A 21,411-nucleotide genomic window follows, 5' to 3' on the forward strand; every position below is an offset into this window, starting at 1 on the left:
GTTTCTGAAGCTTGGTGAACTAATTTTAGTTTAATGATGGGGAACCAATTTCTTAAGCCAGTGGCTCTGCATGCGAGTGGGTTTGGTGTTGTTGGGTAGAGAATCTAGTTGCCAGTCTGCAGCCTATTACAATCATACAGGGCATTCAGAAAGTATTCAGACCCCTTGACTTTTCCACAATTTGTTACGTTACAGCCATATTCTAAAGATAAATCGTTTTCCCCCCTCTCATCAATCTACACACAATACTCCATAATGACAAAGCAAAAAGAGGTTTATAGATTTTCATTGCAAATGTAAAAAAAACGGACATATCGCATTTACTTAAGTATTCAGGCCTTTTATGAAGTACTTTGTTGAATCACCTTTGGCAGTGATTACAGCCTTGAGTCTTCTTGGGTATGACTAAAAGCACACCTGTATTTGCACAGCTATTTTCTGGTCTCTCTAGAGATGTTCAATCGGTTTCCGGACTCTAGCTGGTCCACTCAAGGACATTAAGATTTCTGCCACTCCTGCGTTGTCAAATAGTTCTATATTGGTTTCATCAGACCAGAGAATCTTGTTTCTCATGATCAGAGTCCTTTAGGTGCCTTTTGGCAAACAGCAAAAGTGGGCTGTCATGTTCCTTTTACTGAGGAGTGGCTTCCATCTGGCCACTACCATAAAGGCCTGATTGGAGTGCTGCAGAGATGGTTGTCCTTCCGGAAGTTTCTCCCCATCTCCACAGAGGAGCGCTGTCAGAGTGACCATCAGGTTCTTGGTCACTTCTCTGACCAAGGCCCTTCTCCCCCGATTGCTCAGTTTGGCAGGCAGCCAGCTCTCCTGGTTCCAAACTTCTTCCATTAAAGTATGATGGAGGGCACTGTGTTCTTGGGGACATTCAATTTCTCAGAAATGTTTTGCTACCCTTCTGATCTGTAATTCGACACAATCTCGTCTCGGCGCTCTACGGACAATTCCTTTGACCTCGTGGCTTGGTTTTTGCTATGACATGCACTGTCAACTGTGGGACCTTACATAGACAGGTGTGTGCCTTTCCAAATCATGTCCAATCAATGGAAGCATATATATTTTTATAAAATGTGCAAATATTTCTAAAACCTGTTTTCGCTTTGTCATTATGGGGTATTGGGTGTAGATTGATAACGATGTTTAACATTTTGATTTAATCCATTTTAGAATAAGGCTGTAACATAACAACATTTGGGAAAACGGAAGGGTTCTGAAAACTTTCCATTAAGCATACAGGTCTACCTGGGATATCTACACATACAACTATCTACTCATAGAAGGTGCCTACGTGTTCTCAACTGGTGCATTCTGCCACGTTCACCATGTGGCCTGTCCCTCCTTTTAAGTCATAGGTACTATACTGAGAGTGATCCATGCTCATGGTTCTTCCCCTCCTCTTTCTATTGGATACAGTGTCTCAGAATGACAAAGTCTTATTGTAACCAGATGAGATTTTATTTGATTTGGAAATGAAGTGGTTTTTCGAGTACATCACCACAACCCACTGCCTCTAACATGGAGACAGGGTAAAAAAAAGGAGAAGGGCAGGTTACCATCAATACCTCAGCAACCTTAGAGGAGACCAGTCTACAGGATTCTGAGTGGCTGCTGTTGGGTGGAGACTGTAAGTAATGGTAACTGACAACAGGTGGCATTGCCATTCTTATTGAACTACTAATCCCTCATGTTACTAGTAGGATTCCCATTTGTCTAGTCAATCATCATGTTGATGTTTGTAAGACCTGATTGGTCTGAACAGCCATGTGGTTGTAAGCAGGCCGGTGATTGGTCTATTCGGTCAGCATGTCGGCTCCCTCTCCTCCGGTGGCGTCTGATAGGCTGAGGTCCTCCAGCATCTCCATCAGAGAGATCCGAGGAGCACCCTCGTCATCCGTGTCACTCTCCACTGGGATCTTAGACGCATCTGCAATACGAAACAATACAACTCCATCATGAGGCTACGGCTAAAACTGGATAAATAAAAAGCTATGGGTGACAATTGGGGAAAACTGCCAGGTTTTCGCAAGAGGAACAATAAAGAGAAGCGGGAAAACTGTGGTCCCACTCACCTCTGAAGATGTTGACGTTCTTTCTCAGGGCTTCGTCTTCCTCCAGGTCCTCTAGGAAGTCCTGGTATTGTCTGAAACAGGAAGAGAGGAGAACAATATATAAAATCACCGCCAATGTTGAAGACAGACACTGTTCACAACTTACAAAGTCATCACCTGGATAAAGAGCATATCCAACCTTCACTCTTTCAGTTCTCTCCTCCCTCACTTTCTCTCTCCTCATCCCTTCCCGCTTCTCCTCCTCTCTCATCCGTTCCTCCTCTCATCCTTACCTCTCGTCTTCAGGCGCCATGCCCTCTCTGTCTTTGTCCATCTCCTTCAGCTTCCAGTTCCTGCGCTTCACCCTCTTGCTGCGGTTGTAGCTCTTCTTAATCAGCACCTGCAAGTCCACAACAAGCATGTTCAAATGGCTTCAATACATGCAGTGATTTTGTTATATTATGTATTCTGCCAAATGCAGTTGGGCTTTTTCATTTCAAAGTTAAGTGAATAGTATTTGGTCAGGCGGACAATTTTTCCATTAGAGGTTTGACATTTCAACTCAATGCAGCAAACATAAAATCGAACCAACCACCAGGGGGCAAAGTGAACTAATACAGACAGTATAGTACATGGTAAAAAGGTATGTTGTTTTGGGACCAGGGTTCTCCAACCTCTTTTAGAAATGAGTTACTTTTAGAAGAATTAATGTTACGAGCTGCAATTTATTTGATATCTTTCTAACAGGAACAATGTTCTCCTTTACCTCGTCCCAGGGTTGTTGGTGTACAAGAGATGTGTTTTAATGCTTGATAAACAGGATTTGGCATGACAGGCCCAATAAAATTATATTTTGTATTTTCCAGAATTCTGTTTTATTTTTCCTGGTTTGGATTTGTACAAAAACAATTACACTCTCAATATTACAAATATTCATAGAGGAACAATGAAAATTGATGTTCTCAGTTCATGGCAATGCTTAAATCACTTGAAAATAAAACTCTAGGAGCTCAGATGCTAAACATTTAATTACCAACGTTTCGACAGCCAGGCTGTCTTCATCAGGGTAAAATCACATCAGAAGACCATATGAGGTCTGGAAAAAGTGTAATTCCCCTTTAATTGCGCATCTAGCAAGTTTCTGCTGTTAGGCCTACTGCTGCAGTACATGTCATGGCAGAGATCACAAAACAATGGGCCCAATAGAAACAAATAATCAGAATTTATCATTCTGTCAGGTAAGCCTACTTTGAGGTTAACATTTAATAGAGAAGGTTTTGGGGGAAAAGTCTGTCTACTCAACTGTATTAAAATGTGCACAATGTTGGGTTGAACCTCGAAACACAAACCAATTGAAGAAAAAAAAAAACCATTATCATTAACATTGTTAACTGGCTACATACGGAGTGGTAGACAAGCGCGCACACCAAACACAGACAGGAGGCAACATTGTTGGAAATTAATAGGCAGATATTGTGTTATGTTTGGCTTTTTAAGCCAATAGTGGCTAACCGGGTTGGGAAAACGTAAATGTGGCTTTGATTGGATAGTAGCCAGGTGCTTTATGTTTATGACAGTTTGGGATGGAAAAACGCATGTACTTTGAGAATTGATTGGAGAGCTACTCATATGTTGGCTGGGAACTACTGGTAGCTCGCCATCTACCTGTTGGAGATCTTTGTTTTGGAGGATATAGGTGTGCACACAGTATTATGTACTGGTTCTTACCACGTCAGGAATATGACTAGGGTTCATCTTGTTCAGAAACTCGTCATTAACGTTGGAATTGGCAAAGTCAAAGCTAGAGGGAAACAAAACTTTAAAAAACAAATTTTCTCTAATTTCACAAGCAAAAATGTTAGGTATTGTTTTGATTCTCATATAGAGCAAGAAGTTACATGAATAATTAAGAGTTAAGAGTAGCTGTATAGCAGCCCATGACAGTCACCTACCCCTGCACCAGGTCTCCTATGTTGAGCAGGTGGCCCAGATGGGTGCGACAGTGGTACTGCTGAGCCGTGTCCATCTCTGAGGTCTTCTGCACCCACACCTCAGCCAGAGTGTGCTGGAAACACAAATCAGAGCATGCACAAGATTGACCCTAGCACCACCATTACTTCTATTCCTTTCCACCAAACGGATGGAGGGCGTTTAGTGTTTCAACACCCTTAGATGGGTGAGGGGGATCATTATCGTTCCCATAGCGAGCCCATTCCCTGTTCCATTTCACACAAATACTTCCATGTATTGTGGAGGGTTTTTCTCTAATCGGATGTGCTGCTTCAGGGATAATGTAATGCTTCACTATTGATTTTTCTTCCGAGAAAAGAGAAATGTTCCCCATAATTCAATCTGCTCGACACCACTTTCATTAAAGCCACAAACACACCAAAGCCCTGCAGTCAAGCTGTATCAACCCAAACAATCTGTCTCGCCAACACACACACACACACTAGAACATGTTTTTCCTCACATGGAGTGAGGGAAGTTGCACGCATGAACACACATACACACAGCATCTAAAGAAAAAGACTAGCAGCATTTATTGATCTTAAAATTGAGGTGTTCTTGCTAATGGACCACACTTCTGCCCAATTCCAAACACCGCCCATTTCCCTCAGAACTCCTACCTTATTGGACCTTATGCCTGCTCCCGCCCTCAGCTTCTGGTTCCTGATGACGTCAGTATCCATGACGATGAACTCCTCCAGTTGCCGTGGGCTAACGAGGCTGTTGAAGGGGTTGCGCCAGTATGTGCCCCCATCCACCTCAGCAACTGTTGGGTCAGACAGGAGAAATAGAATTAGATGGTTCTCTCTATGGACAGTCCAGAGTTTCAATTTTGACTGCTCAAAACACCAATCATATCCTACACTCACGCACACAAGATCAAAGGATTCATTTGATCTTCAATCCCCCTGCAGTCTAGTGATTTGGCTAGCATGGATCACTGTTATGCCCAGAGGCTAGGGTTGAGAAAGGCGGCTCTGGAGGAAAAGTAGCCTTTCTTTGAACACTAATTAAAAACGTGTGCCCTGCCTTTCAAAATATCAGAATGAAACAGAGGGATTTTTTTTTTTTTTTTTTACACACACAGCAAGTAATGACAACAAATGAGTGTGTGTATGTGTGTGTGCCATGTGTGGAATGCCCTGATTAGACACAGAGGGAAGCTGTTGAGAGGGAGGGTGATGAGCATGTGGTGAACAGACACACTGTAAACGATACTGGGTTCAGTTAGGTACAAAAGACTAAAGTCAAGTGGAATATAATGACATTCCATCAGTCTATCAAAAACTGATGGTGAACTTTTGATGCTTTATATCAAGACAAGCACAAACTCATCCAGTCACAAATCCAATCACCTTTAAAAGTTGAACTTGTCAAAACATCAACACTAATCAATCAATGAAGCAGAGCATATCTGTAAAAGCTATTTTTCAGTAGCCAGAATAGCATGTGGTGTGTACTGTACTCACTCTGCAGGGTGTTGGGGTCGATGAGGTGGGTGGTGCTGGTGTGTACTGTACTCACTCTGCAGGGTGTTGGGGTCAATGAGGTGGGTGGTGCTGGTGTGTACTGTACTCTCACTGCAGGGTGTTGGGGTCAATGAGGTGGGTGGTGCTGGTGTGTACTGTACTCACTCTGCAGGGTGTTGGGGTCGATGAGGTGGGTGGTGCGTACTGTACTCACTCTGCAGGGTGTTGGGGTCGATCAGGTGGATGGTGCTGGTGACTCGGGCGCACACACACACCTGGCCCATGTTCCCCAGGCTCTGAGCCAGACGCGGCGACAGACACACCACGTTGTCCTGGGCAATGAGACAAAACAAACCAGGGGTCAGACTGATGTCTGGTCAGAGAGAACATTGGAACCTCCCTCCCATGCCAACCTCCCCACCAGATTATTCCCCAGAAAACACACATCAAACTGTACTACAGAATAGATTAACATTCAACTCTGGATTAGGCTACACCTTCAAGAGCAATCTCCTCTGAATAACAACAGAGGCTGTGCTGTCACTGCCAGTTTGGTTATACAAGGGGTCGGCTAGGTTCTCTTTGTTTTATCAGCGTGATTACAATTTACCTCAGAAACAACGCAAAAGAAAATAAGATTCTGATTAGGAATGCATTTCATTGATCTCGAAAATGTTGAGCCATATCCGTTTACTAAATAAACCAGTGCTGTAATACTTAATTCAGTCATTGGATAGAAATGAACAAAAACACATGCAGATGGAATTGGATATGAATAAAATTCCCTCGACACATGGATGGTCAGAAGCCAAGCATCGATGCTTGTGTACTCAGTCTACATGTAGGAAAATAATAGTAGATTCATCTATCACATGAATACAACAAAAGAGCATTGACGAGAAACATTCACTCAACAAAAAAGCTTGAGTAAAGAATCCTGACCTAGACACACCAAGATCGAGTCAAATTTAGTTTTTCATTTGACAGTTCAAAAGAATCTTTTAAAACAACACAGTTCTATCCAAGGGAAGCTGTGTCTGTTATAATAAGAACAGGGAATCTGTAAAGGTCTGCCCTGGCCTGTTTGTATCTAAGCATTTGAGTATAGGTTCACCTATTTAACCACTCGTGCAGGGCTGAGAATTGTTAAGATATACAGTGCATTCAGAAAGTATACAGACCCCTTCCCCTTTTCCACATTTTGTTTCGTTACAGCCTTATTCTAAAATGGATTCAATAATTTTTCCCCTCTTCAAATCTACACACAATACCCCATAATGACACATTTATTCAAAAAAACAAAAACAGAAATACCTTATTTACCGAAGTATTCAGACCCTTTGCTATAACACTTGAAATTGAGCTCAGATGCATCCTGTTTCCATTCATAATCCTTGAGATGTTTCTACAAACTGAGCAATCGGAGGCGAAGGTCCTTGGTCAGGGAGGTGACCAAGAACCCGATGATCACTCTGACAGAGCTCCAGAGTTCCTAGGTGGAGATGGGAGAACCTTCCAGAAAGACAACCATCTCTGCAGCACACCACCAATCAGCCCTCTATGGTAGAGTGCAAAAAGGCACCTAAATTACTCTTTGGCCTGAATGCTAAGCGTCACGTCTAGAGGAAACCAAGCACCACCCCTACGGTGAAGCATGGTGGTGAAGCATGGTGGTGGCAGCATCATGCTGTGGGGATGTTATTCAGAGGCAGGGACTGGGAGACTAGTCAGGATCGAGGGAAAGATGAACGGAGCAAAGTACAGAGAGATCCTTGATAAAAACCTGCTCCAGAGCTCTCAGGACCTCAGACTAGGGCAAAGGTTCACTTTCCAACAGGAAAACGACCCTAAGCACACAGCCAAGTTACGCAGGAGTGGCTTCGGGATCAAGTTTCTGAATGTCCTTGAGTGGCCCAGCCAGAGTCCAGAGCTGATCAAACATCTCTGGAGAGACCTGAAAATAGCTGTGTAGTAACACTCCCCATCCATCTGACAGAGCTTGAGGGGATCTGTAGAGAAGAATGGGAGAAACTCCCCAAATACAGGTGTGCCAAGCTTGTAGCGTCATACCCAAGAAGACCCAAGGCTGTAAATCGCTATAAATATATATGACACTAATACATTTTAAAATAAGGCTGTAACGTAACAAAATGTGGAAAAAGTCAAGGGGTCTGAATACTTTCCGAATGCACAGTGTGTGGAGCATTTCACCTTTAGTATTTTTTGAGGAAGATGCTGCATACCTTGCAAACAGGAACGATCTCAATGGAGTAGGTGCTCTTGTAGTTGAACGTGTTTGAGTGGATGTCATGGGAGATGAGGCGCTGGGAAGTCTTCGACCTAAACAAGACAGAGTGACAAAAAAAACAAAGACAACAATATCTTGTCAGAGAAAAAATAAACAACATTCTCAATCCTCTCCATGCTAAACTAGAAATAAATATATATATATATATATATATATATGTCTATAGACATTGAATAATTGTAGCACTAGCCACACAGACCACACTTACTGTGGTTAGTGCGGTCTAAGTCATCACTGTTCAATTCAATGTCAACATATTGTCCCAACATCAAATTAAAATTGCATGGGCATTATGCAATAACCATTAAGGAGCCATCAAGAGTAGGAGGACGTCACCTAGACACTGACCTCAGGTCAGAGAGTTGTCACTACAGGGCAACCTCTACCCGTAGTGGAGGGTCTCTGGTGAACTGTTCCTACCTGCAGGGGACTGTGCACTGGAGGAAATCCACCATCTTCTGAGCATGCTGCTTGGTGGCATAGTAGAAATCAATACCCTCTGAGGAGAACGATTCAAAACAAGTCAGCCCTCAGTCAATAAATCCATCACAGACACACACACACCACACGCGACCTGGGTCATCACCATTCCAACACACTTAATACGACAGCCTCGGTAACACAGACCAGATGGGGACCGGGGGGGGATATGGCTGCCACATGTTGAAGCTTCAAGGCTTTTAACTCCGGCTAGAGAGGGGGGTAATTTATACTGAACTGTCAAAGGACAGCTTCTCCCGTACAATCTGGTCCAATCACACTGGGCGCTGCTTCTGAAATATCTCTCACTACACAGTGTGTGTGTGTGACTGAAAATAGGACCTGAGTCAAACAGCATTGTTGGCATGGTAAATAGAATGCTCAGTACTATGATCCTACCACACTGATTATAAACACATGGCCATGCCCTTCTAAAGCCCGGGACAGGAAAGCTTTATTAAGAAAATCATCAATGTCAATGGTAAGCTTGCATGGTCTGGTGTCTCTTCCTGGATGAAACCCCACTTTAGAGCAGTATATTGTATCCCAAACACACCATGGATCTCCTTGATGTTGAGTGCGTTCTGATGGAGTTTGTGCTTGAGAATCAGCTGCTCCAGGTAGTAGAAGGTCTTCTTGTGAGAAGTCTAAAAAGGACCAGCCCAATATTAGGTTACCAACACAACATGTTAAAAATGATTGTTGTGGTGAGCAACATGAATAATATAATTCTAATCATCAGTGGTACCTTCTGTCTGACTTGCACCACAGAGTTCCAGAAGTCCTTGGCCTCGACACGGTGGCAGTCGTCACACATCTGGCCCTGGATGACAAACTCCACCACAAACACCTGCTGCAGGATGGCTCCGTTCATCACCTGGACAGGAAGAGTCACACTACCATCAACCACTATTCTCTTATATGACACTCAGAACGTAGTTTACGACTGTAATGTGACACACCAGGTAAATAAAAACTCTTTAAAATCCAGAACTGGGCTAGAAAGCTGTAACCCAAAGGAAATTGGCTGTGACCCACCAGTGGATCATTACCCACCCGCCATTTGGGAAACACTGATGTGTAAGACTTTATTCATCATGGTTTGGTGCTGCTATTTCTGGTGACTAAAGGGCATCTAGATACAAGATCACAGGTCACACAAAACCCCCTACACTCCAGATAAATCCCTGGGCCCTGAGGAACTGAGACTCCTCTGAAAGGTCACGAAGTTATAACTGCCACTGGCTAACCTTCACCCAATCACTGTGCTCTGAAACTACAGTCAGCCCTTTATCCCTTTAGTGTCACCTGGATTAAATAATGACAACATGGTGGGACACATAGCGGTGGGACATGTCCTCCAGATCAGGTTCCTAATCCACACTAATCCCTTCTATTAAAAATCACACTCTCATGCCTCCACTCGTCTCCTCTCTCTCACCTCTTTCTGTATGGTCACCTTCAACTTGATCCGCTTGGAGTGGGGTTCCGTCCACAGGAATCCAGCATCGATCAGACGCACCTGGATTGAGAGGTCACGTGAGTTTCTGAGGTGAATGGCTACAGCCCTGTTACATTTTTTAACAAGTGTATCTTTGAATATAAATAGAGCAGAGTAGGGACGGGATACTCACTTTGGTCATGTTGCCCTTCAGTTTTTTAAGGCAGAGGGCGAGCAGTTCCCTGGACTCCAGAGCACACTGCACCCAGGAGGCTGGAGGCTGCAAGTACCTGCATGGAAGAGAAAGAGGAGCAATCAATCCATCTGAACTAATGTAGGAGCCATGGTAAGATCCCAGTTAACTGACTAACGATCCTTTAGTCAAGTAAGAGCAATAGATAGGGATTTAAACATCTTAGCGGTGGCACTAAATTTGAGAGGCTTGTGATGGTGATCTGGGCAGTACCGTTCACACTGCTTGCAGAAGTGCAGGTTGACTTGCTTGGGGATTCCCTCAGAGATGTCCACTGTGGTCCTGAGGCAAGACACACACATGTTGGCTGGGTTTGGAGGGATGGGGATGCCACAGGTGCAGCACAGGCTGGGTAGAGGAGAGAAATGATTTCTTAATTAGTACTGTGTACCAACTGATACCTTTGAAAAAGCTATGAATCTAAACCTTCACACTAATGGTAAAGGACAGATTATTTGTAGCATGTAGGAGGCTGATCATAAATTCTACTTACATGTTCCCCTGACTGCTCGTGGCAGGAGCTTGCATGTACTCCATTATAAATGGCTTGGATATAGCAGTGAGAACTAGACAAGACAAATCAGATTGATGTTATGAACCAGACAAGTGTTTACTTTTTAGATTATATTCAAAAACGTCATGATATTATCGACAGCTAATGAGTATTGATTATAGTCAATACATGGTAGCCAGCTATCTAGTGTACCAACTTTCCTGTTAACGTTATATACAGTGGGGCAAAAAATTATTTAGTCAGCCACCAATTGTGCAAGTTCTCCCACTTAAAAAGATGAGAGGCCTGTAATTTTCATCATAGGTACACTTCAACTATGACAGACAAAATGAGAAAATCACATTGTAGTATTTTTAATCAATTTATTTGAAAATTTGGTCACCTACAAACAAGCAAGATTTCTGGCTCTCACAGACCTGTAACAACTTCTTTAAGAGGCTCCTCTGTCCTCCACTCGTTACCTGTATTAATGGCACCTGTTTGAACTTGTTATCAGTATAAAAGACACCTGTCCACAACCTCAAACAGTCACACTCCAAACTCCACTATGGCCAAGACCAAAGAGCTGTCAAAGGACAACAGAAACTAAATTGTAGACCTGCACCAGGCTGGGAAGACTGAATCTGCAATAGGTAAGCAGCTTGGTTTGAAGAAATCAACTGTGGGAGCAATTATTAGGAAATGGAAGACATACAAGACCACTGATAATCTCCCTCGATCTGGGGCTCCACGCAAAAGCTCACCCCGTGGGGTCAAAATGATCACAAGAACGGTGAGCAAAAATCCCAGAACCACACAGGGGGACCAAGTGAATGACCTGCAGAGAGCTGGGACCAAAGTAACAAAGCCTACCATCAGTAACACACTGCGCCACCAGGGACTCAAATCCTGCAGTGCCAGACGTGTAGCCCTGCTTAAGCCAGTACATGTCCAGGCCCGTCTGAAGTTTGCTAGAGAGCATTTGGATGATCCAGAAGAAGATTGGGAGAATGTCATATGGTCAGATGAAACCAAAATATAACTTTTTTTGTTGTAAAAACTCAACTCTTCATGTTTGGAGGACAAAGAATGCTGAGTTGCATCCAAAGAACACCATACCTACTGTGAAGCATGGGGTGGAAACATCATGCTTTGGGCTGTTTTTCTGCAATGGGACCAGGACGACTGATCCGTGTAAAGGAAAGAATGAATGGGGCCATGTATCGTGAGATTTTGAGTGAAAACCTCCTTCCATCAGCAAGGGCATTGAAGATGAAACGTGGCTGGTTCTTTCAGCATGACAATGATCCCAAACACACCGCCCGGGCAACGAAGGAGTGGCTTCGTAAGAAGCATTTCAAGTGAGTTGAAAGTCCGTGTTGCCCAGCAACAGCCCCAAAACATCACTGCTCTAGAGGAGATCTGCATGGAGGAATGGGCCAAAATACCAGCAACAGTGTGTGAAAACCTTGTGAAGACTTACAGAAAATGTTTGACCTCTGTCATTGCCAACAAAGGGTATATAACAAAGTATTGAGATACTTATTTTCCACCATAATTTGCAAATAAATTCATTAATTCTAATGTGATTTTCTGGATTTTTTTCCCCCTCATTTTGTCTGTCATAGTTGAAGTGTACCTATGATCAATTACAGGCCTCTCATCTTTAAGTGGGAGAACTTGCACAATTGGTGGCTGACTAAATACCCTTTTGCCCCACTGTATATGTTTATTATTATTTTTTGTACACATGACACAGACAGAATTAGATACTATTCCATGACATCTGTCAATTAACCATTATCACAATGTCACATCTCATCTGACAGACCACGCTCTGCTGGCAGTTCTCGTTAGCTATGTATACAATTGGATTTACTTTACCAAACGGCAACCAGTAACTGTTAAATAGAATGTTAAATGGCTGGTACTTGCTAGCCGACTAATTTGCGATGATCGCGACAGTTGTCATTACATAGGAGGCGCCATGTTAAAATGTTTCGGGGCCCTTAATGCCGTTTCATAAAACAAGTAATACACAACACAAACTTACAGAATGTTAGTTCATCTACACGTTGCGAACCTCCACGTTTCTCCAACACAAACTGGAAAGGATGAGCAGGATGATGACGACACAGTACTTCCTGGTGGCAAAAGGACCCAGTCCGTTCCTCTCTTTTGCCTGAGTGCAGTTGCTTCATAAACCATTTAAATCCCATACACACAGAAGAAACTGCATTATGTATGGTAGTTATGAAATTACGGAAAAATTGTAATAATCCAATGAATCCTTTTGGTTGTTGTTGCATACATTGGATTGGACAAGAAGGCAATTGTTTAAATCTAAAATAAATAAATGTATCAAAAGATACATTTGATCGTTATCTATATAGTATACCTTCCTCTTTTATCTTTCTCCATTATCATCATCAACAACAAGAACACAACAAAGCAAAGTAGAATTGTACAATGTACCTTAGAGTTCCTAAACCTTTTCCTTATCTGTTTGATAACCGCTATGGGGTCTAGATGGGATACCGTTTTTTTTTATTTATTTTTTTTACGTCAAAGGTGTTTTCGTTTTTTTTTGCATTTTAGCTCACCCTAATCCCTTTCCTAACCTACATTAATTCTCCTAACCTGCTTCGAAAAGTCCATTTTGACAAAAGCTGTATCCCTTCTAGACAAAACATTGGACCTCTGGGCTTGCTGTAACGTATAGAAAGTGGGATCCTATTAAAGCAATCCTCCGTGGGGAGGACCATGCATCGGTCCAGAATTTACGTACGTTAAAAATAAGCGATTTTTCCAAACGCTACATTCAGCAGTATAAAGTTTCAAGTGACATTTAGTTTGTCCCTCAAGAAATATGATGCATGTTATCCTAAAAAAGCGTGCATGGTGCACACCTCACGTGCTCCCAGTGGTGCGATCCTGCAAACCGAACGCTGCAGTTCAATCTCGCTGTCAAAGGTTGAGGAAGCATGCAGTTTGTTTTCAGGTTAGCTTTAAACGAGATACTTCAAAGCGAGGTCTCCAACTGTCTGAGGTTATATATAGCTACCATTCTCCTTGCACGGTTGTGTGAGTCACCGCATCATATGGAGAAGGGACAACCGCTGGTTCACGAGGTTTTATGCTAGAGTGAACAAGCCAAGGCAGAATCTTTCACCCAGAAGTGTCTTCTGATTCTCCAAGACGTCAAGCAGCATTTCTACATGTGAGCTATCAGCGTTTCGTTGAATTAATTCAGCCTTTTACGCTGTGCTGTAGGCTACGCTTGCTTAATTTGGTTTCGCCTATTTATTTATTTATTCCCGCATCGATAATAATGGACTGAAAGTCGCGGATAAACAATAACTACCTGCCGTGATTTCGTGTTTGTATAAATGATAGAGGATACGATGACACTGTTGTCTCTTTTGGGTCGGATCATGCGTTATTTTCTGCTCAGACCAGAGACCTTGTTCCTCCTATGCATAAGCCTGGCTCTGTGGAGTTACTTCTTCCACACTGACGAGGTGAAAACCATCGTTAAGTCCAGCCGCGATGCTGTCAAAATGGTCAAGGGGAAAGTGGCGGAGATTATGCAGAATGACAAATTCAGGGGTCTAGATGTTCTGGACGCAGAGTTCTCCAAAACGTGGGAGTTCAAGAGTAACAATGTGGCGGTGTACTCTATCCAAGGCCGGAGAGATCACATGGAAGACCGCTTCGAGGTCCTCACTGACATCGTGAACAGGAGTCACCCGTCTATATTTGGGATTTTCGATGGCCATGGGGGAGAGGTAAGATAAATGTTCTGTTATCATTAAATTGTTGAGACCATACTTTTTTTTGGATTGGTCAACACATGCACATGCACTTGCTATGCATCAAATCACACGAATCCCTCTCCACAGGCACTTTAGCATTTTACTTTGTGAAGTTGTGCCAAAAATAAGAGACAGTCATTCATGGTCTTACAAGTTTAAAAGACTTAAAGACATAACACGATTGTGTGGTATGCTGCAGATAAAGTCTCTAAACCGATTATAGCAGGCTTGGTGGATAATAGGATTAAACTCATTCAAATGTGTAGGTTGATTGAAGATGGATGTGACAAGTGAGCTGAACATTTCCAACCCCAGTGAGAGATGCTTTCTGATATTGGTCATATTCTGGTCTGAATACGGTATGTCACCCGATGCCCATACACCTACCTGTCACCCTCTCCATGTTCTGGTCATTCACTAGTCACAGACAAAGCCCTGACAGCTGTAGGTCTTTCACTCCATGACAAGCATTCAGTGGCACAGATCGAACAGCTCCTCTGACAGAAACACACTTCCTACTCTCATCAACCAGATGTTCCTGTTGAGGGGCAAAGCGTCCATCCATCAGGCACTGTGTGTGTGTGTGAGAGAGAGGTGGGTAGGCAGTCAGTCAATGTAATTATACTCCCTCTGCACGAGAGAGAAAGTGGGATCCTGGTCTTGTTCCTCCTCAACCTGACCAGAAGAGAATGTGTGTGTTTTGTTAATGTGATGTTGGGTAGGGTGGGTGGCCGGAGGTTATTTCCAGAGTTGGCAGGGTAACAACACTGATTGGTCATGATGGCCAGGCCTGCCTGAACAGCGACCTTGTCTCCGTGGGCTGCAGCTGTGGCCACGCGGGCCTGACAGCCCAGTATTGACTGACGCCATGGAGCTACGTGAAGAAACTCAATGCTCCCCCCGCTCACACTGCCTCTCTCCCAGACCCAGTCTACAGGCTGCCAGTGTTTTTATAAGGAGCTCTACTGTTCAGGCCTGATCTAGTATGTCTAATACAGAAGTTGAATATCTGGCTTGATCCAGGCTGAAAGACAACATTCTAAAAATAGACAGCGATGGAGATGAAGGATAGCCATTCTTTTTTCAGGGTAGAACTGTGGGTTCTAGTGCAGCAGCTCCCTGCCTCCCTTTGACCAAAACTGGTAATTTGTCTGGTTTTCCCTGCAGCATGTTTGAGTTTGCTCCTTAATTTCTCTTTCCCTGGATTCCTTATAGAGGATGGTAATCTAGGCATTAAAAGCCTTCCTCAGCTCTGTGTGGGAGCGGGTGTTCACTTCAGATTTGCTCATGTAGGCGAGGGGCTTTTTGTTGTTGGTGTGTTTTTATTCCTACACGCTTTATTGAAGTGTGAAACTGATTTCAGACACCAGCTATTCAAATGGCGCCTCTGCTACAGTATGTGATTGTTTTATGTATTCCTGTCCCAGGGACAGTGGGTAAGCAGTGCGATGCAGTGTAGCCAAGGGCTGGAGGAGGAATCGATTTAGCCCGAGAATGATACATCGCCTCTCCGAGAGGAATAGCAAGCTGGAAACACACAAACTAAATGCTATACCTTGTAAGGTGTTAAGAATGAATGTAGTGATTCATGGCATCTTCGTCTGTAATATCCATTCCAGGCTGTTCTGACTCCATGTAAACAACCCGACTAACGTTCATCTCTTGTTGATATGCTGTAGGGAGAGATGCTCTCTCTACATGGGTGATAGTCTGGCTGAAGAGTCTGTCTGATGAATAGACCTACTACTAGCTCCACACAATAATGTCTCCACAATAGAATACAAGTGACATTTAGAACTCCCCTCTTAACTCCCCATAACATGTTATCTTTTCTCTGAATGGCTTAATGGAGAAAGGGAGTTCTGATAATGAAGTCATCTTTTTCCTTTTTGTGCTGATGCCCCCCCCCCCCCACACACTTGAAGGCTCTGCTGCCAAGTGCAGTTTAGAGGAGAGTGGTGTGGCTGCGTGTGCATAGGCAGTTTCTGTACAGGAGAAGATGGAGAGAAGTATTGTGTTAAGAGAGATGAGAGGAAAGAACACAAGGCTGACTTTTTAGTGGGGCTCCTCTTTTTTTTACCTCACTTGTTCCCTCTCTTGCTTTACCTTGGCCCTCATCGGAGTTCACCTTACCTTCACACTAACAATAAAGGCCTCTGTTAGTGGAAAGGGCACCATTTGCATTTTAATCCTGGGGTGGGACAGAGTGTGTGCAAGAGAAAAAGGGACGTGGTGTGTGAGTCGAGTGCATGTGTGAGAGGTTATCGCGGAGGGAAGCCCATTGCTTGCAGTTTTCTGAACCTTTGAATATTATAGCTGACCTGCTTTCGTCCTCCTCTCTCCCTCTTTTCCTCTCTTTCATCCACTCAGGTTGTCAGTGTGATTACAGCTCAGTGTAACTGCAGTCTGATTACTGGAGCACTCTGAGGTGCTTTCAATTGAACTCCTTTCATTCCCATCTGCATACTGCCATTTGTCCTCATTTCATCTATACTGTAGCTCCGGTGCAGAATGACTCCAGTGTGTGTCTCTCTGCATCAGGCTCACGGTTCCCTCCCCATGGGAATAAACCCTCTTCAGCTGTTATGGAGTGTTGGTGGGCTCAGTTGGCTGATCTGCGGGAGTGTGTCGGTCTGCATCTTACTGTATGGAAATGTATGGTTGTGGACAGCTTTGTCTGCGGCGGCGTTTGCATGTCTGTCAGGCTCCAGGTGTGTGTGTGGTTTGTAGTCTGGTTTAGATATTCAGCAGCCTGGGTCCCTCTTGAGCCCACTCACACTGGAGATGAAAGAAGCGGCATGACTAATTGCAGTGTCGGCATTCTAGAGGATTGCTTAGTGTGTTTACCTGTGTGTGTGTGTGTGTTCCCTCATGTTCTTGTGTGTAAAATGCAACTCTAAAGTAATGGATTTCTAGGGGACGTTAGAGGAAGTAAACAACCAGCAGCGATGGCATGTTAAGCAGTGGAATTTCATGATATCTGGGCACACACCTGTTCCAGACGATGTAATTTCCTGCCAAAAGTTCCCCGCAAGCCTCAGGCCTCCGAAGTAAAAAAAAAAATGTATTCCTCCAGGAGCCATAAAATAATGGAATCGATGAGAATAATAATAATTTAAAAAAAACAAATACACCTTTCACTCTGGCAGAACATAAAAAGAACGGTTCTCCTCTCATGGTTGTTCCACTCTGCATCACTTCATTCTGGAGGCAGATTCCTGGACCCACTTTTTTTGCTTTTGGTATAAGCAGATGCTCAACATTTTTCAGCCCTGCCTTGATGTTGTGTGTTGTGGAAAGACCAGTGGCCTCGGAAAGGTAACGTTGTGTAGGAAAGACCAGTGGCCTCGGAAAGGTAACGTTGTGTAGGAAAGACCCCCGGGAAGAGATGGGCTTGGAGCTTCTTTTTTTTTTTTGTCATTCTGCTCCAGCTGTGTGTGAAAATGTTGGTCTTCAAGCCTAGATCGGGTTTACAGTTAAGACCAGAATGGTGCAACTGGCCCCAGAAGACTCTCACACTATGTTTGAGGAGCGGAACCCGACTAGTGAAACACTTACACAGAATCCGAGTGTCACAATTCCCCCATTACGGGTAGTTGTATTTCTTGCAGTAGTAAACTCACATTGAGTATAATATTTTTCTGTTTTTCCCACCAACATTCTTTTCCATTAAGCAAGTGCTTGTCCCCTAGCCCCTCTAGTCTTGAAATTCTCTAGCTTCGATTGGTTTGTGTGTGTGGTGCACGAGGAGCCCCCAAAAAGGCCCCAGCAGAGCTCCCAGCATGACGTCCCTCCGAGCCGTTCAATAATTCAACACTCCCTCTGCCAGCCAGGCGCTTCTTCCGCTAAAAGTCCACTATCTAAAAATACGCCATTCCACTGCCCCCCCCCCTTTTCCTGGCCTAGAGGAGCTGGACTACTGGGTGTGGTTAGGGGTTCAAATAAGGTTCTACAGATTTCTAAAAGTTGAGACCACAGCATCTCTTATGCTAGCAGTTGTCTCTCTGTGGTGCTGTGCATGAGGCTGGCTGGATGGGCTGAGGGAGATGTAGAATACCTCTCCACATCATACACACACACACACTCCTGTAGTCCTCCCCATGGCCTCTGATGTTCTATAGAAGCCAGGGGGTATATTCTGTGTTGCCAGGTCTCTGCTCTTTACCTCTTTTGATGGTGGGCTGGAAGCCCCACATCTATTTGTCCTCCTCTCCCTGTTGGGTTTTGGAAGGAAAGGGGGAGGTGTTGTGCTCTGTTTACCCTGTTCTTTCTCTGTGTGTGAATAGGTTATGAATGAATGAACAGGGCTAAATGACCATGTCCCTAGGGGTTATGGTGACTCTAGTCTTGGCTCCTACTGAGTGGACTGATGTCAGCTGCCTTTACTAACAGAAAAAAAGGTGTTTGTGTTTTAGGCAGTGGAAATGGATGTCTCTGATTGGTGCTGTTTTGGCAGTGGGGAGAGCAGGCAGAGGAATGTTGACACCGGGGAAGGAGAGGGTCACTCACAACTGCTGTGTGTGTGTGTGTGTGTGTGTGTGTGTGTGTGTGTGTGTGTGTGTGTGAGATATGCAATGCTCACTAGTCTACGTGTCTTTCCCAGCTGTCACATCTACTTGACTCCTCTTTGGGTGAGCTGCTGACCAGAGGGTTGGCACTGATGGGGCAGGTGTGTTCTTTTTTTGGGGGGGGGGGGGGCTGTGTGTGTAGTTCACTCTGTACGCTATGGTTTGTGTGTGAGAATACGTGCATGGGTCTGTGTGTAAGCTATAACACAGGAGACTGTCTGCAGGGCCATGTGTGTTGGCTGATCAGACAGGAGGAACGCAGCACATGTGTGGCTGACGTGAGCAGATGGTTTCTATCTACTGCAGCATGGACCTGAACTCTCCTTAGCACAGATACCGGGCTTCTCAAAGGATATGAATACTCAATGTTCTCTTCTAATCTGTCATATGAGTGCCTAAACTCCTAGTGGGAGGAGTAGTTGTATTCATTTTAAGGTTAAGGAAGGGGTGTGTGGGTGTGGCCCATACTGGTAGACCTGTTGGCACTTTGCCACGCACTTCTGAATACGGCCCTCTGAGATCTATGACCCGTACTGAGGCTTTTTCATTCATCTTTTTTGTTGTTGTGTGTGTGTGAGAGATGGTTTGTGGTGTATGTGACCACTAGTGCACTGAGGCCTGAGCTGTAAAACTCACTCTTAGTTAGACCAGACTAGGAGTTTAGAGAATAACCATGATAAAGTTCTGGCTTGGCTGAGTCGGTTTGTATCCTCATACATACTTCTGAATCCATGCTCACTGAGTCTCCCATAGGCAAGCAAGCATTTCCGTTAAGCTTGACCGCCTGACTGACTGGTTATTTTACTCACTGTAGGTCACCTCATATGAGCATCTGCCAGAGAGGAACTCATTACAAGGTAATATACCTTTTTTCTTGGAATTTCCCTGGATATTTCCTATGTGGAGACCGGAACGCTAGGTGGAGTGTGGAGCTGAGGGGGATGGATTATGAGTGATGGGCTGGGGTTCAGGGCCGAGCTGCTAAATTGATTAGTGAGGTAGGGGATGGCGTATAGTGACGGGCTAATGGTAACGGCTAAAGACCCAGGGAAATGTGCTTTCCTCCTGACTTGTGACTGTCTCTAAACCCATGGCTGAAGGGAGGAGAGAAGACTGCAGGGCAGATTAGAACTACACTAATCCCAGAGAGATGGGAAATCTGTTTAGAACCTTACTCCTTCCACCCCCCGGTCTATATGTGTCTCTCAGTGGAGGCTGGTGGGAGGAGCTATAGGAGAACGGGCTCATTGTAATGGCTGGAACGGAATCAGTGGAATGGTATCAAACATATGGAAACCACATGTTTGACTCTGTTCCATTTAAGACATTACAATGAGCCCATCCTCCTATAGCTCCTCCCACCAGCCTCCACTGGTCTGTCTGTCCTTCTTTCTCTCCTCTTCATCTTTCTGACTACCTCTCCATCTCACTGTTGGCTCTGTTCCCTGGAGGGGAGAGGTAGAGAAGGCCGGTGGTTATAGGTACATTGCCCTGTGGCTCAGCTGTATGAGCTTAGCCAGCGGCAGAGATGTCGGCAAGGTTTTAGAGCTGCTCTTAGCAGGCGTACACCATCCACAGGAGGAGAGGAGAAAGGGGATGAGTAGAAGAGAAATTAAGATGGAGTGGATAAGGGAGTGGAGAGAATCCAGCTTTAAACAGTTTTTAGTGGACTTAACTGCTGCTGGAGGGTAGAGATGGAAGAGCGGAAAGAAGTGAGCGAGGCAGGAAGATTATGTAAGATAAGAAAGGGATGAGAGGAAGGGACTGAGCTCTGTCTATATTCATATATCTGGATGAGAAGATGCATGGCTGCAGGTGTATCCTGTCTGCAGGGTGTATGTATATGCTGTGTGTAGCAGGCAGGAAGCTGCATTAGCAGCATCAAAGCAGATGTAAAGAGTGAGTGTCAGCGGTACATGCAGCCTGTCAGGTGCTAGTCTAGTCTTTGATCTCCTGCTTGAGTGTGAAGGAGAACATTCCTACCTCATAGAGGCTTAGCAGCCCAGGGACACGGACTAGGCTACATTGGGGGGGAGGACTCACAACATCTAGTGAGGCGTGGCAGCGACAATTTTCTGTGTGTTTGTCTTGTAGTGAGAGAGGTGTGTGTGAGAAGTGGTACTGACGCTTGGACGAGTGCTCATCTCTCTAGTCTGAAACAATATGAACATGGCATTCTCTCTCTCCTGCTCTTTATTTTCTGTCTTTATATTCTCTCTTTCCTGTTCCTATCTATTTTGACTTTTTGCTCTTACACTCCTTCTCCGTACCCTACACTATCTTCTGTTCCACCTCTCCCTCCCTCCAAAAATCTAACTTTCGTTCACCTTGAGACCAATGCCAGGGAAAGTGGAAGCTGAGCCTCCTGCCTGCCTGTGCTGTGTGACAGGAAGTAAACTGGGTGAAGGACACCGGTCTCCTCCTGTACTCTGACACCTAACATAGGCCTGTTATCTGCCTCGTTCTGCTTAGAAGTTGCAACTTCTGGGACAATAAATCTGACCTTTTTTA

General features: G+C 44.3%; 2 protein-coding genes across 2 annotated transcripts in view; one reads left to right on the top strand and one right to left on the bottom strand.

The window, feature by feature from the left end:
* Positions 1-1,448: 1,448 nt before the first annotated feature.
* On the bottom strand, positions 1,449-13,599 carry LOC115136857 (60S ribosomal export protein NMD3-like). Its single transcript, XM_029672707.2, has 17 exons — positions 13,582-13,599; positions 12,571-12,712; positions 10,518-10,590; positions 10,238-10,372; positions 9,965-10,061; positions 9,772-9,852; positions 9,079-9,207; positions 8,887-8,977; positions 8,271-8,349; positions 7,786-7,882; positions 5,757-5,874; positions 4,694-4,839; positions 4,016-4,128; positions 3,792-3,864; positions 2,357-2,463; positions 2,085-2,155; positions 1,449-1,939 (listed from the first exon to the last, which is right to left on the bottom strand). The coding sequence occupies exons 1-17, from the start codon at positions 13,582-13,584 to the stop codon at positions 1,806-1,808; spliced, it is 1,689 nt and encodes a 562-aa protein (XP_029528567.2). The 5' UTR covers positions 13,585-13,599; the 3' UTR covers positions 1,449-1,805.
* Positions 13,600-13,702: 103 nt separating this feature from the next.
* Positions 13,703-21,411, top strand: part of LOC115136858 (protein phosphatase 1L-like) — a 60,614-nt gene continuing 52,905 nt past the window's right edge. The window contains exon 1 of the mRNA XM_029672708.2: positions 13,703-14,305. Coding sequence (XP_029528568.1) covers positions 13,907-14,305 — 399 coding nt within the window. The 5' untranslated portion in view covers positions 13,703-13,906. The remainder of the gene's footprint in view (positions 14,306-21,411) is intronic.

This window comes from Oncorhynchus nerka, linkage group LG11 (genome assembly GCF_034236695.1).
Source record: "Oncorhynchus nerka isolate Pitt River linkage group LG11, Oner_Uvic_2.0, whole genome shotgun sequence".
NCBI lineage: Eukaryota > Metazoa > Chordata > Actinopteri > Salmoniformes > Salmonidae > Oncorhynchus > Oncorhynchus nerka.